Source organism: Chroicocephalus ridibundus, chromosome 10, assembly GCF_963924245.1.
Source record: "Chroicocephalus ridibundus chromosome 10, bChrRid1.1, whole genome shotgun sequence".
Taxonomy (NCBI): domain Eukaryota; kingdom Metazoa; phylum Chordata; class Aves; order Charadriiformes; family Laridae; genus Chroicocephalus; species Chroicocephalus ridibundus.
Genome location: NC_086293.1, coordinates 8,202,426 through 8,216,319, shown reverse-complemented (window position 1 = coordinate 8,216,319; position 13,894 = coordinate 8,202,426). Strand labels below are relative to the sequence as shown.

The 13,894-nt window shown below is 57.4% G+C and overlaps 1 protein-coding gene across 2 annotated transcripts in view; it reads left to right on the top strand.

Annotated features, from left to right (window-relative positions):
- TWF2 (twinfilin actin binding protein 2) overlaps positions 1 to 13,894 on the top strand; it is a 23,679-nt gene extending 9,785 nt beyond the window's left edge. For both annotated transcript variants that reach the window (XM_063347827.1, XM_063347828.1), the window contains exons 2-9: positions 515 to 592; positions 4,816 to 4,994; positions 6,709 to 6,804; positions 7,582 to 7,686; positions 11,412 to 11,537; positions 11,633 to 11,783; positions 12,210 to 12,331; positions 12,508 to 13,894. In XM_063347827.1, coding sequence (XP_063203897.1) covers positions 515 to 592; positions 4,816 to 4,994; positions 6,709 to 6,804; positions 7,582 to 7,686; positions 11,412 to 11,537; positions 11,633 to 11,783; positions 12,210 to 12,331; positions 12,508 to 12,675 — 1,025 coding nt within the window. In that variant the 3' untranslated portion in view covers positions 12,676 to 13,894. The remainder of the gene's footprint in view (positions 1 to 514; positions 593 to 4,815; positions 4,995 to 6,708; positions 6,805 to 7,581; positions 7,687 to 11,411; positions 11,538 to 11,632; positions 11,784 to 12,209; positions 12,332 to 12,507) is intronic.

Sequence of the window (13,894 nt, the reverse complement as noted above, 5' to 3'; positions counted from 1 at the left end):
CTTCTCCAGGGGCTCAGCTTCAAACCAGTGCCTCCAGTTTGGAGTCACGCTGGTCCCCAGCTGCCTTGGGAGCAGCATCCCTGACGCGTGTCACGAGCCCAGGATGTCACAGCCTGTTGGGACATCTTCCAGCCACCCCCTGTATGCAAACCCTGCTGCTCTGTAAAGCGAATAAACTTGTCACTTGAGCTCTCCCCGCCTGCACCGGCCCAGCCGTCGTCTAAATTTGGGTGATTATGTTCACCCAGGCCAAGTATCAAGTTCTCTGGATCACATGCGCTCCCAGTTGCTATTTAACTCTGACGCCTCGGGGAGCCGCAGCACTTCACTCCCAGCTGTTTGGGTTTTGTATTATTATTTTTATTATCATTTTTTTGGCACCAGAATTTATTTTTTTTTTTTTAATTTTTAAATTTCTATCCTGTCAAGTTGTTCCTCTCCCCAGCCGGTCGCCAAGCAGCCCAGCGCCTGCTTTGATTGCTAAATCTGATCACCATGTTTCTGGTTCTTTCAGCCACCACGGAATTAAGGGACTTTTTTGCTAAAGCCCGAAACGGTTCAGTTCGGCTCATCAAGGTCATCATTGAGGACGGTAAGTCCTGTTTTTAAGCGCTTTGATTTACGCCGTGTCGGTTCTGTTTTGCCTCTCCTCCTTCCCTCTTTGTTGCTGCTGTGCCAGCTCGTGTGTTTGGAAACCCCAAGGAAAATCCTGCTGGGGCGCCCTGGCACGCGGCAGCCCAGAGCTGAAATATAAGCCCAAAATCTGGGTGTGCTGGTGAGCAGCTATGGGAGCCCCGGAGCGGCTCCAGGGAGGAGCAGCAACTTTGCTGGCGGACCGACGCTGATTTCTGGGATTGGTGCTGGGCTCTGGGTGGCTTTTACCGCAGCTGCATTGAATTTTGTTACGGGGAGCTCCGTGAGAAGCTGCTGCGGGTGCCGTGGGACCGTGGTTGGGGGGGATGCGCAGCATCTTCCTCCCTGGACGTGGCATCCCACACCAGGCAAGGAGACGCTCTGGGCAGGAGGGCGCTCCTCAGCGTGGGGCTCAGCAAGGGGCCCCGATTGCATCCCAGGAGGGATGATACACACCGAAAACCCATCCCGTCCCAGCCCCGGCTCCTGTGCGCGAGGCTGCCCCTGCCCAGTTTGCAGGCTGGTCCCAACCTGGCCTGCGTTTGCCCCACCAAAAGATGCCTTTGGGTGGCCTCTACGTCTATCAAACAAGCGAGCGGAGCAGAGCACTGATTGAACGTCCCAGCGGGGAGCCTCCGTGGTGTAGGTTTTCCTACCGCAGCCTCGTACAATTGCATATGAATGACTTGTTTCTTATGGCAGCAGGGAAGTTAATGCCCTGCCAAGCTGTTGTTGCCACCTCTCTCAGGTGGGCCACCAGGACCATGCTGCTAACACCAAGGTGGACACGGTCATAAGGAACTCATTCTGGCTTTGGAGGGGCTGTGAAACTCATTTGGAAGAACAGCGTGACTTGAAACACGTGGGACACATCAGCAGGGCCACTGCGGGGTTTGTCGGTGTTGGCTTTGTCCTCGGTGAGGTCCCCATTTGTTGGGATGTGACATCTGCATTGTTTCTTCAGAGCATCTTTGACAATGATGTTGCTCTGTTGGCTCCTTTTTTTTTTTTTTAAAAAGTGGGAGTCAGGTTTGCGTTAGGATACGTCATGGATACCCCTAGGCCTGGACTTAGGTTCTAGGGCTTGTGCCACCAGCTCTGGATTGTGGCCAGTGACACCAGCAAGGGAGATTGTTTACCATGAATGTAAACCATGTCCCACCGTCTCCACTCGGGCTGAGTGGAGTATATTTATCTGTTGATGTGTTGGCGGCAGCAGCTGCTTCATGGACCAACCTCACTCAGCAGGGCTTTGTGCTTCCCAGTCTGTCTCTCCCACCTGCCTGCTCCTTTCCCGTCTCCTGGACCAGCCATGAGTGGCTCTGGAGGAGCTTGGATGTCTGCAGAAGTCTCTGAGATGCGGCAGAGCCTGAGCGTCCTGTGGGGAGGCAGGTGGAAGGAGGACAACCAGGAGCATCTCTGCGCTGAAGGGCTTGGTCTGCTGGGGACAAGGTAGTGGTGGTCCCACCAGCCTGGCTTAGGGACCTCCCATCTGCCAGCCTGCATGACTCAGGACAAAGCACTTGGCCTCTCTGGGCCACCACTCTTGTGTAACACAGGGACATCAGCCTGCTGCCACTCACCAGAGAAGGACCTTTGGGCAGTAATGAACAGCCAGGCAGATGTCACAGCTGGACAGATGGACCCGAGCATGCTGACCCTGGAGGGGATGTGTCCTGAGCCAGCTGGGGAGGAGAAGTCACCTGCCCTGCCTGCACAGAGGATGTGGAAGAGGAGCCTCCAGCCCTGCTCGATGACTTGCAGAGGACCTCCTGCCCTACGGGGCATTAGTCTCGGCGCATGTCAGAGCAGGTGTGGGTGGGTGGAAGGAGAGGAAGATGGTGCAAGGAGCATTACGGCAGGTGCTCTGTGTCTGGTCTTCCCCAGAACACCAGCTACGGCTGAGCAACCCTTTGGGAACTCCCTGAGCTGATGTTGCCTTTGGGGGCTGTCCAGGAGAAGCCAAGTTTGGGTGGAGAAGGTGTGTGTGGGGGAGGAGCAGGTTGTGTATTGAGGCTCAGCAATGCTTTCCTGGCATGAGAACTACTTGTGGTCCAACGCGGTTTTAGGTGATGCTCTACTCCTTGCTGTCAGCAGGTTTCTGGACAAGGTTGGCTTTGTGGTCTTCCCCGCTGGGTGCGTTTCTTTGCACGTGGGTGATGTTGTGCGCTGAGCTTTGCAGACTCCCAGCTCTTGTGCTGTCCCCCCGCCGTGCCAGGCAGAGCTGCGGGCAGCGCTGCCTTGTAGGGACATTTCGGAGCAAGGCAGCCTGCCCGCAGCTGAGTGCTGGGGGCACCTCCAGGGCCAGAAACGCTCCCGGCTGTGCCGCCTCCAGCAGCAGCGCCCTGCAGAAACGCAGCCTGAAGTGGCCGGCGCTGGCGATGGTGCGTTGCTGAAGGGCGGCTGCTCCGGGTTTCCCTTTCCCGATGCTTCCCAGGGAGGAAAATTTGGCCCCGAATGGGTTGAGCTGAACTGCGAAGAGCCCAATGGGAGGGAATAAGCGGCTCCCCCAGCCCAAGGGAAAGTTGGAGGCTCCCGGCTCATGGTGCTGCGTCCGGGATCCAGCTTGGGCGCAGCCCAGGAATAGCCTGGGGTGACTCGGCAGCGATTGCCTCGCGCGTGAGGTGTCAGGATGTTTGGCAGACGGAGAGACCCGCGAGCTGCCAGTGGGTTTGGCCGGGCGAAATTCCTTGCAGTCTCTTTGGGATCCCAGGTCTTTGCAAAGCACAAATCCAGTTGCGGGACTTTCTCTTTACGCTAGGGGTGCATTGAGAATTTTGCACTTTTCTTCCACAAAACAGGTAGTTTTGCTGAAGGGAAAGCATTTTGAGCACCTTTTCCTCTGCTGTCCTTGTTACCGTACCGGTAGCACGTGCCCCTCAAACACAAATACTGATGGGTTCAGCGTGTGTGGCAGATGCCGTGTCAGGGTGGCGCTGGGCAGGGAAGGGCTACGCCACTGTCGGTGGGGGAATGCCCTGCTCGGATGGAAAGCGGGGGGTGAGAGTAATTCATCCCAAACCCTTTATTCCTCTTTCCCTTAAAAGCTTTCCTGCCACGGGGTTCAGAGCTGCTGACCTGGATGGGTTGGGAAGCAGAGGGCTTCCCTCGCTCCCGATGGGCAGCGGGGCCAGGGGCAGAGGTCCAGGCAGGGCACGTGCCAGGCTGAGCATCCCCTCGAGTGCCAGCTGTCCAAGGCCCAAACTCCTTTTGCTTTGGCACCTCCAGATTTTCCTACGTCTTGTTCTGAGTCCCGATATCTCCCCCCAGACCTTTCTGCATCTAAAAATGGAATAAAACCACAGGCTGTTTTCCAGCAACATACACCGATCATCTCCAGCACCATCGCTTTTCCACCCAACCGTCTCAAAACTTGTGTTTTTTTTCATGTTCCTAGAATGCCTGCGCTAGTGTTCACATCCCAGCCGAGCGCTGCCCAGCTTGCAGGGCTCCCAGCCCCTCCGTCTCTTGCGTAGCAGCTGAAAAAAATCCCCTCCAGACACTTGAGATGCAACCACGTGTGTGAAATATGTAGGTCGCTTCCAGAAGCTGGGGTTCTCCTGGCAGCATGGGCCCCCCCCCAGGCTGGGGTCTCTGGGGCAGGTCCGGTCCCCATGGACATGGGCTTTGGGTATCAGCTCTGATTTTGACCCCTTTTCAGTTACAGGGAATCTGATAAGAGCAGTGTTGGCTCATCATCCTGGCTTTTGCTATGGGACTTTCATTTTTCTCAGCATCCCAAATCTAGGTGGTTCTTCGTGTCCCTGGTGAGGTCTTCTAGTGTGCAAACCACTAGAGCTTGTCCAGGTGGGATGGAGGAGCTCTTATGTTCCCCTGTGCGCAAGGAGGGATGGTTGGCGACTACATGGCTGGAGAGAGCAGAGCGGAAGGAGGCTATAGATGGTCACCAGAAAGGAGACCGTGGGAGGGGAGGAGATGGTTGGACAGGAGGCAGTGGGATGCCGCTCCACAGTGGCTGCAGCCCTGATGGCATCTGCTGGGGGTCACCCATGGGGGTGTACATTCATGCATGTGGTTCGAGACCTTCATTTGTTTTTCTGCAGGATGGCATTGTCAGGGATGGAACTGCAGCGAGTCCTTAGATGAGCCATCCCGTGGTCCTGCAAGGTGAGCGAAGCCTTGCCTTCACCTAACACCACCTTTTCCCTCTTCTCCTTCCAGAACAGCTCGTGCTGGGAGCCCACAAAGAGCTGTCCCGGCGCTGGGACAATGATTACGATGCCTTTGTGCTGCCCTTGCTGGACGAGCAGCAGCCGTGCTACGTGCTGTACCGCCTGGACAGCCAGAACGCCCAGGGCTACGAGTGGCTCTTCATCTCCTGGTCCCCCGACAGCTCCCCGGTGAGCACCGCGCCAGGCTGTGGCACCCCAGCGTAGGGACAGGGACGTGCTCTGGGAGGTGGAGGACGGAGGAGATGCTGGCCAAGTTGACTTTGAGCAGAGGCTGAGGAAGAGCATTCACACCCGTGCCCTGGTTAAGAAGCAGAGAAGGCTTTGGGGATGGGGGATTTTTTAAAAACACAGTAAGATACACCGGACGCCGTCTCCGTCCCCTTTGCAGCGCTGCGGGAGGAGGTGGAGGGACTGGGATGTAGCAGCGGGGGGAGCGGTGTGGACCGCGGGGCTGGGATGGAGACGTCCCACCGCAGCTCTAGCCAAAAGCATCGCTGGGGGGAGCTGGGGCTGGCACCGACCCGCCTGGCCCTGCGCTGCTGGAGGGGTGACGCCGAGCAGCTGCAGGTCCACCTCCGAGCCCGGATCCAAAACCAGCCTTAAAAAGGGCCAGGCAGGCTGCTTCCACCCGAGCCGCGTGTGGCCGGGCCGGCATCGACCCTTGCTGGGCTGGCTCGTGGGGACGGGGACGGCGTCGGAGAGCGGGCGCTGAAGGTCTGGCTGGGTGGGATGGTAGTCCAGAGGATGTCAGCCCTGCGGCTTGGGAAATGCCGTCTTGTTGAGCACATCTCCATAACGGGCTTTCAGTGAGTCCGTGATTTACTGCAGTGTTAACGTATACGTGTTCTATACATGTGTGTATACACACACACGTATATGTATACACACACATGTGCATACACATATATGTATATACACGTATATATGTATATACACATATGTGTATACATGCACGTATATGTGTATACACGCATGTATACATAACACACATGTATATATACACATATGTATGTGTATAAAAGTATGTTACACATTTTATATAATCTATATGCTATATAGATTTACTGCCTTGTTAATATGTGCGCTTGTCATATATAAAAAAATGTAAATATTTGTTATATATCTAACAAATAGTTGTTCTTATTATACATTATCATGTATAATATGACATGCATATATAAAATAGACCCTCTGCAGTTTGTTGAGATACAGCTGACAAATACGTATTATTGTATACATGTATACATACGTATACACACATATCTACACAATTATAATTATTCAATTATAATATGTATAATATGTATAACTTTGTGTGTGTATAGACATATGTGTGTACATGTACATATACCCACACACGCATATACACAATTATAATAAGGTAATATATATAACTTTATACATACGTACATATAGATGTGTATACATATAATGATAGATATTTTTTTATCTATGCATCTCAACAAAGTGTGGAAGGTCTTATTGCAAGGGCGGTGTGCCAAAGAGCACGCTTCCCTGCATTTTGCAGAAGAATGATGCAAAAGAAGTGCCGAAAGGCAAAAGTCCCTTTTAGGCCGCTCCGGCGGTGTTTGCGCCCCCTCGTACCCGGGCGCAGGTAGAAGTGACGAGCTGCAGCTCGGGGGTGGCAAAGCAAAGCACAGAATCAGCTGGCCGATCGCAGGCTGCGCCGTGCTGAGGGGTTTCCCTGGCTGCTCCCGGCCCGGAGGCGCTGCGGGTGGAAATCAGCCTGGATAGACAGGAGGTGGCTGCTCCCAGGGAGGGCTGAAGTTTGCGGAGCCGGTGGTGGGACAGTGAGTGGGAGCGTCTTGTGCGGAGGTGCTGCTCTCCGATCCCCTCTGACCATGCTCGCCTCCTCGCGCAGGTCCGGCTGAAGATGCTGTACGCCGCCACCAGAGCCACCGTGAAGAAGGAGTTTGGCGGGGGCCACATAAAGGACGAGATGTTTGGAACGGTGAAGGTACGGTGGTGGTTCCTGGGCGGCCTTTTGGGCTCAACCCTGAGCGTCGGCACCCTACCCTGGGCTTGGCACGGAAGCCAGGCAGGGTGGAGGCTTGTCCCCCGCTCTGCTTTAGTCTCCCCTGTGGCCGCTGCCGGTTTCTCCTGCCTGCACGGCTGCGGTCGGTCTGTGGTGGGGACCGTGGAAGAGGTGGGAGGAAGGCTCAGAAGACATCCAGAGGTTTACTCTGAGCAGGAAGAGCAGCGCCAGGCGGTGGCAGTGTCACTCCAGCAGCGAGAGCTGCTGCTGCGCCGGGGTCGTCCGGCTGCGCTTCCCCATCGGCGCTTGGTGGGAGGTTTCTCCTTCTCTCCCATGGGCTTTTCACAGAGGGAGCTCCACAGCCAGGGCCTCCTGGGCATCAGCCCTGCTCTGGGGCTTCTGGCGCCGATGGGACCAGGCAGCATCCCCGCTGCTGCCCTCCTGCTCCCGGGCCACGGTCTCTGTCTTTAGTGCTCACGAGCTCCGTTAATCACCCAGAGGAGCCACACTGCCACAGCCGTGGGTGTCTGGAGAGGGGCAGGGTGGTCTCAACGGGCACTGGTGGTCACGGGCACTGTTTAAAATCGACCGTGGGATTTGCATGGAGGCATCCAAGAGCACTGCTCGGGTTGCTCCTCCTGGTGAGGACTGAGCCTGGGACCCACTGGGTTGCTCAGACGCAGCCTCCAGGCTGGGGGTGCATCCAGCCCCGCAGCGATAACCACCCCCTGATGCTTCTCCCTCTCCCTCTGTCTGCAGGAGGACGTGTCCCTGAGCGGTTACCAAAAGCACGTGTCCTCCTGCTCTGCCCCGGCCCCACTGACTGCAGCCGAGCAGGAGCTCCAGCAGATCCGCATCAACGAGGTGGGTGTCCGCTGGCCTGGGAAAAGGAGCCCGAGGCCCTCGGGGTACGCAGGGATGCGGGATGCAGGGATGTGTTTGCTGCTGGAGGTGTGGGAGCAAGGAACGAGCATCCAGCTAAAAGGGATGGCTCATTTTTACTGCGCTCACTTGCACCTCTGCAGTTTAACCCATTCCTGCCCTTGCCGAGCTGGACTGAGCATCCTCACGGTCAAATTGGTGGCATAAAGAGGAATTTACAGGCTATACTTTTCCTCTTGCTCTAGGACATGAGCTCAGGGCTGTGTTTTGCTCGCTGTAATCGGCAGCCAGAAGGTGGTTTGAGGCTGAAAGCAGGCGGCAGTCTCTAACCTCTGGGTACTGGGGCAAAAGCCAGAGCTGAGTTTGAAGTCCTGGGGGAGGCAGGAAGCCTCAGGCTTGTCTTTGGGCTGCAGCAGCCCCCTTTTCCATACTCTTCCTCTGTGGCTATAAATATGAGGGATGCTGTCCCAAGAAATACAGATCTTTAGCCTAAATTTGGGGGCTTATGTGCTGGAAAAAGATGTGGAAGTGGCGTGGGGTAGGGTTGGCTGCCACGCCATCGTCTCCCAGCCAGCATTTCACGGCACTCGTGCCAACCTCTGTGGTGCTGCGAAATGTCATGGCAGGGGAGGGAATGGCCTCACCGGGTGGGAAAACCACCCCACCTGGAAGCAGGATTTTGTTGGGGTGAGGGGATTTCACTTGGATGCCATGGCAAGCCTTCCTCTCTAGAGGAGCATCCCTCTCTCTTCCGCCTGTGCTGGGGCTCTGGGGCTCATGGGTGGATGAGGACATGCCTGGGAGACGTGACACCAGTCAGCCTGATGGCATTAGTTAATGGCAAAAGATGATGCAGGAGGTCTGGGGCCAGAGCAGGTTGGGGGTGGTGGAGTTGAGTGACTCTTGGGAGATGCCACCAACGGGTCTCAGTGTGGTTATTCCAGCTCCCAGCCCGGAGGGGCTGGGCAGGATTTATGCTGGAGGATCCAAAGTGATGCCCATGTTTGGAGAAGAAGGTGGATGCTGACGGTGGCTCTGCAGCTTGTTTGGCATCTTTGGGTGGCTGTGCCATTGCCTTGGCTGGCCAGTGCTGCATGATTAAGCAGTTTTGGGTTTTTTGGGGGGGCCTGTGTCTCGCAGCGTCAGGTGCCCAGGTAAGTGGTGCTCATGGTGCCTGTTTTCTGGTTGTTCTACCGTGCTCTGCTTCCCACCCTCGCCTTTGTGAGACGCAGCTCCCGGGTGAAGCTGCTGTTTGGTTTGGTGATGGGTTATTGTAAAGATATGCTGTCACCTGTGTCAGCCCGGGCCACACCGGCGTTGAGAAAGAGAGCAAAGTGGATATATTTTTGCCTGTGGATGTAAAGGTGGGAAGATGGGTGTGCTGAAGGGTCTCTGTGTTGGTGCAGGGGCCGACCCAGCCAAACCTGCTGCTGGCAAGGCTGGGGCTGAGGGGAGCGTCCCATGCGCGGCTCCCGGGATGTGCCCTGGGGAGTGTTTCAGTGAGGCAGCTTTTAATGTTTTTTGAAAAGAGAAGGAGTAGAAAATACAGAGGTACATGGGGGAGTTGACGGTGCTAGGACAACTTTCCACCTCTTGAGACTTTTGGACTTCAGCGTGCTTTAGCTCTCTCCAGTCCCGCTATGATCCTCCCAGCCTCCTTGCCTTTATGGGGGCGAAAGGTGAGGATCTGGAGGTGCTGGCAGGGGTAACATCCTCACGCTGCACCTCTCCATAGGACCAGGCGAGCTTGTGTGCGCCCTCTCAACCCCTGCGCACTTGCCCTTGGGCCCTTGCTGGTGCCACAGCACCCCGGGGGACAGTGGGACAGCAGAGCTTGGAGGTCGGCTGGACCTCTTGCCCACCCAGCACTGGGTGACCCTTGAGCAATTGTTTCCCAAGAGCTGCGCATTCGCACCCTGTTCATCCTCCAGGATGCTTGGCATGGATAGAGGCTTGGGTACTTTTTTCCCCCCATACCTGTAGGATATGCTATTGGGTGGGGGCTAGCCCAAAAATCTATTGCTGTGGCTGCTGGAACTCCTCCAGACCCTGGGCTGGGGACACCCTGGCTGTGGAGCCGACAGAGATGGGGCAGGGACGGGCTCCACGCGGGGATGTTGGTGGAGATGTTGCGTGCGGGGCTGCCAGGGCCCGGAGCCGGGGCTCTCCCTCTCGTTCCTCCCCAGCACTGATGTCTCCCTTGTCGTTTTTTGCCGCTCTCTCTGCCCGCACCGCCAGGACCTGCCTTCCCTGGCCTCCAGCAGAGAGATGGTACGCCTCCATCCTCCCGGCATGTCCGTGTGTCCCCCTCCCCTTCTCGTTTCACACCAGACCCCCCCTGCCCTCCGTCCCCGCACGGGGGGCTGTTGATGGTGTGTCTCCTCTCCCCATGCTCGCAGGACTCCTGTTCCCAGGACTCGAACACCGAGATGGTAGGCCGTTCTGCCCGCTTGATGCCCGGTTTTCCCTTCTCCCGGTGGTGTTTTTCTGCATGCTGTGCTCCGGGCACCCCGGCTCCATCACCTCCCCGGGGTGTGGGTACCGTGTGGGGCTGCTGTAACGAGGGGCAGCCGTGTAACGAGATGCACTTTGGTGCTGCTGGGCTGTTCTTGAGATGTGAGCTAAAACTCCCGCATTTCTCTTGGCATGCCGTGATTTTTGATTTTTTTTCTTCCTTTTTTCTATTGGGGGGAGGGAAAAGAAAGAAAGAAAGAAAAAAGAAAAAAAAAAAAAAAGGCTGGACTGTCTTTATCCAAAATCCCCCAAACTGATCCCAAAGGGACCTACGCTTGCTGGAGAGCACCTGGGTTTGCGTGTCCAGACTGTTTACCTGGTGGGGGGGGTCTTGAGGTTGGATGGGCTCTTCCGCCATCGGGGTGACGCCGTCTCCCTGTATTCTGTGGCAGATGGTGGGGGGCTGTTGCTGCTGCCCATCGCTGGTAGAGTACCCTGGCCCTGAGGAGGTATGCCCCGCGCCTGCCGCGTCCCGCACCCCCTTCCCCGCCACCGGCTCATGGCACCCTCCAGTCCCGGTCAGGGACCCCCACGCTGCGGCTGGATGGCACCAAGGGCGGTGCGATGTCTCCGCAATCTCTGTCTCTTCCCTCTTTGTTGTGGGGCTCAGTCTCCTGGAGTAGGGGGTTTTGCTTGGGGTACAGGCGGCAGCCTCTGCCGGGGAAAAGATCAGCCGGGATCTTTCTGAGCTGTGGATCTCCAATTTCACAGCTCCAGCGCTGGAGCGGCTGCCTGTCTGCTGCAATTAAACCCACCGAGGAGGGGCTTGCCCCACCGAGGAGGGGACCCTGCAGCTGAACGCTGTGATTTTAGGGCTCCCCCTGTCACCCGCAGGTTGCGGTTGGAGATGGTCGGAGGTGGACGTGCGCCAGCGTTGGTCACAGCATCCCTGCCAGGGGCTCTCTGGGAAACATCGGGTTTGAGATGGTCTTTGCTGGGAGTGAAACAGGGGGGCTCGGGGGTGCGTGGCTGGGGCTGGGTGATCTCCCAGAGCAGCGGTACGGTGACAAGCATCACCACCCCGAGCCTGGATGACTTTTGGTAGTTTAATGCTGCAGTTCCCGTGAGCTGGGTGTCAGGTGGCTCCTTGGTTGAGAAGCCTTTTGCTGTGGCACTGGCCAGTTTTCCTTTGCCTCCCTTTCCCACCCTTTGCCGGTCTCGGCCCTGACACTTCGGGTGATCTCCATCCCCAGGTGAAGACGGAGATCAGCGTGGAGAGCAAGCACCAGACCCTGCAGGGCCTGGCCTTCCCCTTGCAGCTGGATGCTCAGCAAGCCATCCAGGCGCTCAAGCAGAAGAAAATCAACTACATCCAGCTGGTAGGTCCCTCGGGTGGCTCCGCACCCCGCTGCCCCTGCCTCTTGCTGCCGCCTCTCACTCCTGTCCACTCCCACATCCCACTCTTGTCCATCAGAAGCTGGATCTGGAGCGGGAAACCATCGACCTGGTGCACACGAGCCCCACGGAGATCGCTGACCTGCCCAAGAGGATCCCCCAGGACTCTGCTCGCTACCATTTCTTCCTGTACAAACACTCACACGAGGGAGACTACCTGGAGTCCGTCGGTGAGTGCCCTGGCACCGGGGGGATGCGAGTAGAGCCCACACTGGTCCCCACGCTCTGGACCATGGCTCGTGTGGGGAGCAAACGGGGATGGGGATGGTATGGCAGGGGACCTTGAGTCGGTTCCCACTTGCCGTCCATCCGTGGTGGGGGCTGCTGGCACGTTCTTTGGTGCCAAGAGAAGGTCCTATGTGTGGTGCAGGGTTTTCCAGGTGCTGCCATGGGCAAACCTGTACAGCCATTGTGTTCCAGGCATACTAGAGCCGGGGGAGGTTTGGGGAGGGGTGGTGGGACGGGGATGGCTTCGCCTTCTGATGATGAGTAGACTCTCGGGGCTGGAAAAGCCATGATTGGGCTGGGATGCAGCTGCCGGGTGCTCCATGGCCATGCGCCCGGGCAGCACCACAAGCCCTGCTCTCTTCTCGCAGTCTTTATCTACTCCATGCCCGGGTACAAATGCAGCATCAAGGAGCGCATGCTCTACTCCAGCTGCAAGAGCCGGTTGCTGGACACCGTGGAGCAGGAGTTTTGCCTGGAGATAGCCAAGAAGGTAAGTGCAAGCCTGCCCAGAGGTGATGGAGCAGAGATCCGTGCCAGGCATCGTCAAAGGAACATGCCACTGCCTTGGTCCAGCTGTACTGGTGGGCTCAGGGGGGAAGGGAATTGGGTGCCCCAAAGGTGGGTGTGGAGACCCCGCTAACCCCCCCTCGCCGCTCCTGGGTGCAGATCGAGATCGACGATGGAGCTGAGCTGACGGCGGAGTTCCTCTACGAGGAGGTGCACCCCAAGCAGCACGCCTTCAAGCAGGCCTTCGCCAAGCCCAAGGGGCCCGTGGGGAAACGGGGACAGAAGCGGCTGATTAAGGGGCCGGACGAGAACGGCGAGGACAGTTAGATCCCGCAGGACCGGGCGGTGAACGGACAGCATCCCCGCGGCGCTTCCCGGCTTCCTCTCCGCTGACCTGGGGATCTTCCCCTCCATGTCAGCCTATATTTTTTTTTTTCCCCTTCTTTTTCCTATTTCATTCCTTTTTTTAAACGTCAGGATGGCTTGTTGCACCTGGGGGCAGAGCGATGGGGAGGGTTCAGGGTTGTCAGTGTTTCTTTTCCCTGCGTCCTTGTGCGAGCCCCGGGGCTGCCGGAGGAGGACGGGAGCAGCAGGGTCGTGTCCCGCAGCCTTGCTCCTGTCCACCCCGGGTCACAGCCGCTGCTCTGGGTGTCCCCTGGGTGACTGAAGGACGCACTCGCCTGCAAGCTGCTCTATGCAAAGCGAAGGGGATGGTGTTGGGGACTCCTGTTTGAAAAGAGAAAATGCTTCTTTCCCTGCTCCCCCAGACCCCAGATTTTGCTCCCCCCGTCCCTCTCTTGGTGTGCGTGGCCCCTCTGCCCCAGGCCTGGAGCGATCCTGCACCCCATCAGGGTGCGGGCAGGACCCCTCCCCGCGGCATGGGCTTTGCTGGCAGGAGTTTGTCCCTGGGGGGAGCCAGCAGGAGGGAAGCAGAAGGTCCCCCCGAGTCCTGAGCTCATTCTGGCCTTGGAAAAAGGTCACTCTGCCTTTTGGTGATATTTGCATCTACTTTTTGACACCCCCCAATAAGGCTTTTCCCCTGGGAGGGAGCTGTTACAGCCCTGACGGAGCCCCATCCCTGTTTAGGATGGGAGCTGTGAGGGGCCTGAGCCCTGGTCTGCCCTGTGCCCCAGTCCCTACTGTCACCCCCCTGGTTTGCTGCTGGCTCTCTGGTCTGGGGCAGCCCCATGTCTTAAAAATCACGTGGGCCACCCCAAATCCTCGTGTGGGGAAGTGTGGCAGCCCTTATGTGCCCCCTCAGGGTCGTCCCCAGCCACCAAGGGCCATCACCAGCTCTCGGGGATGACCTTGGCGCTGAGAATGGGGCTTCAGTGGGGGCTTTGGTGGTGAGAGCACCTTGCTGCTGGGTACCAGCGAGGGCTCAAGAGCCACCTGCCTCCCTGGGAAGATAGAAATGGGGTCCGTGAAACCTGCCCTCCCCTTTTCTGCCGCCCTGGCGAATGTGGCGTCATTGCCTTGGCCTGGGGGGAGCAGGAGTGGGGCGGTGGGGGAGGTTGAAGCTGGGGGGAGCAGAGCACACTGTACT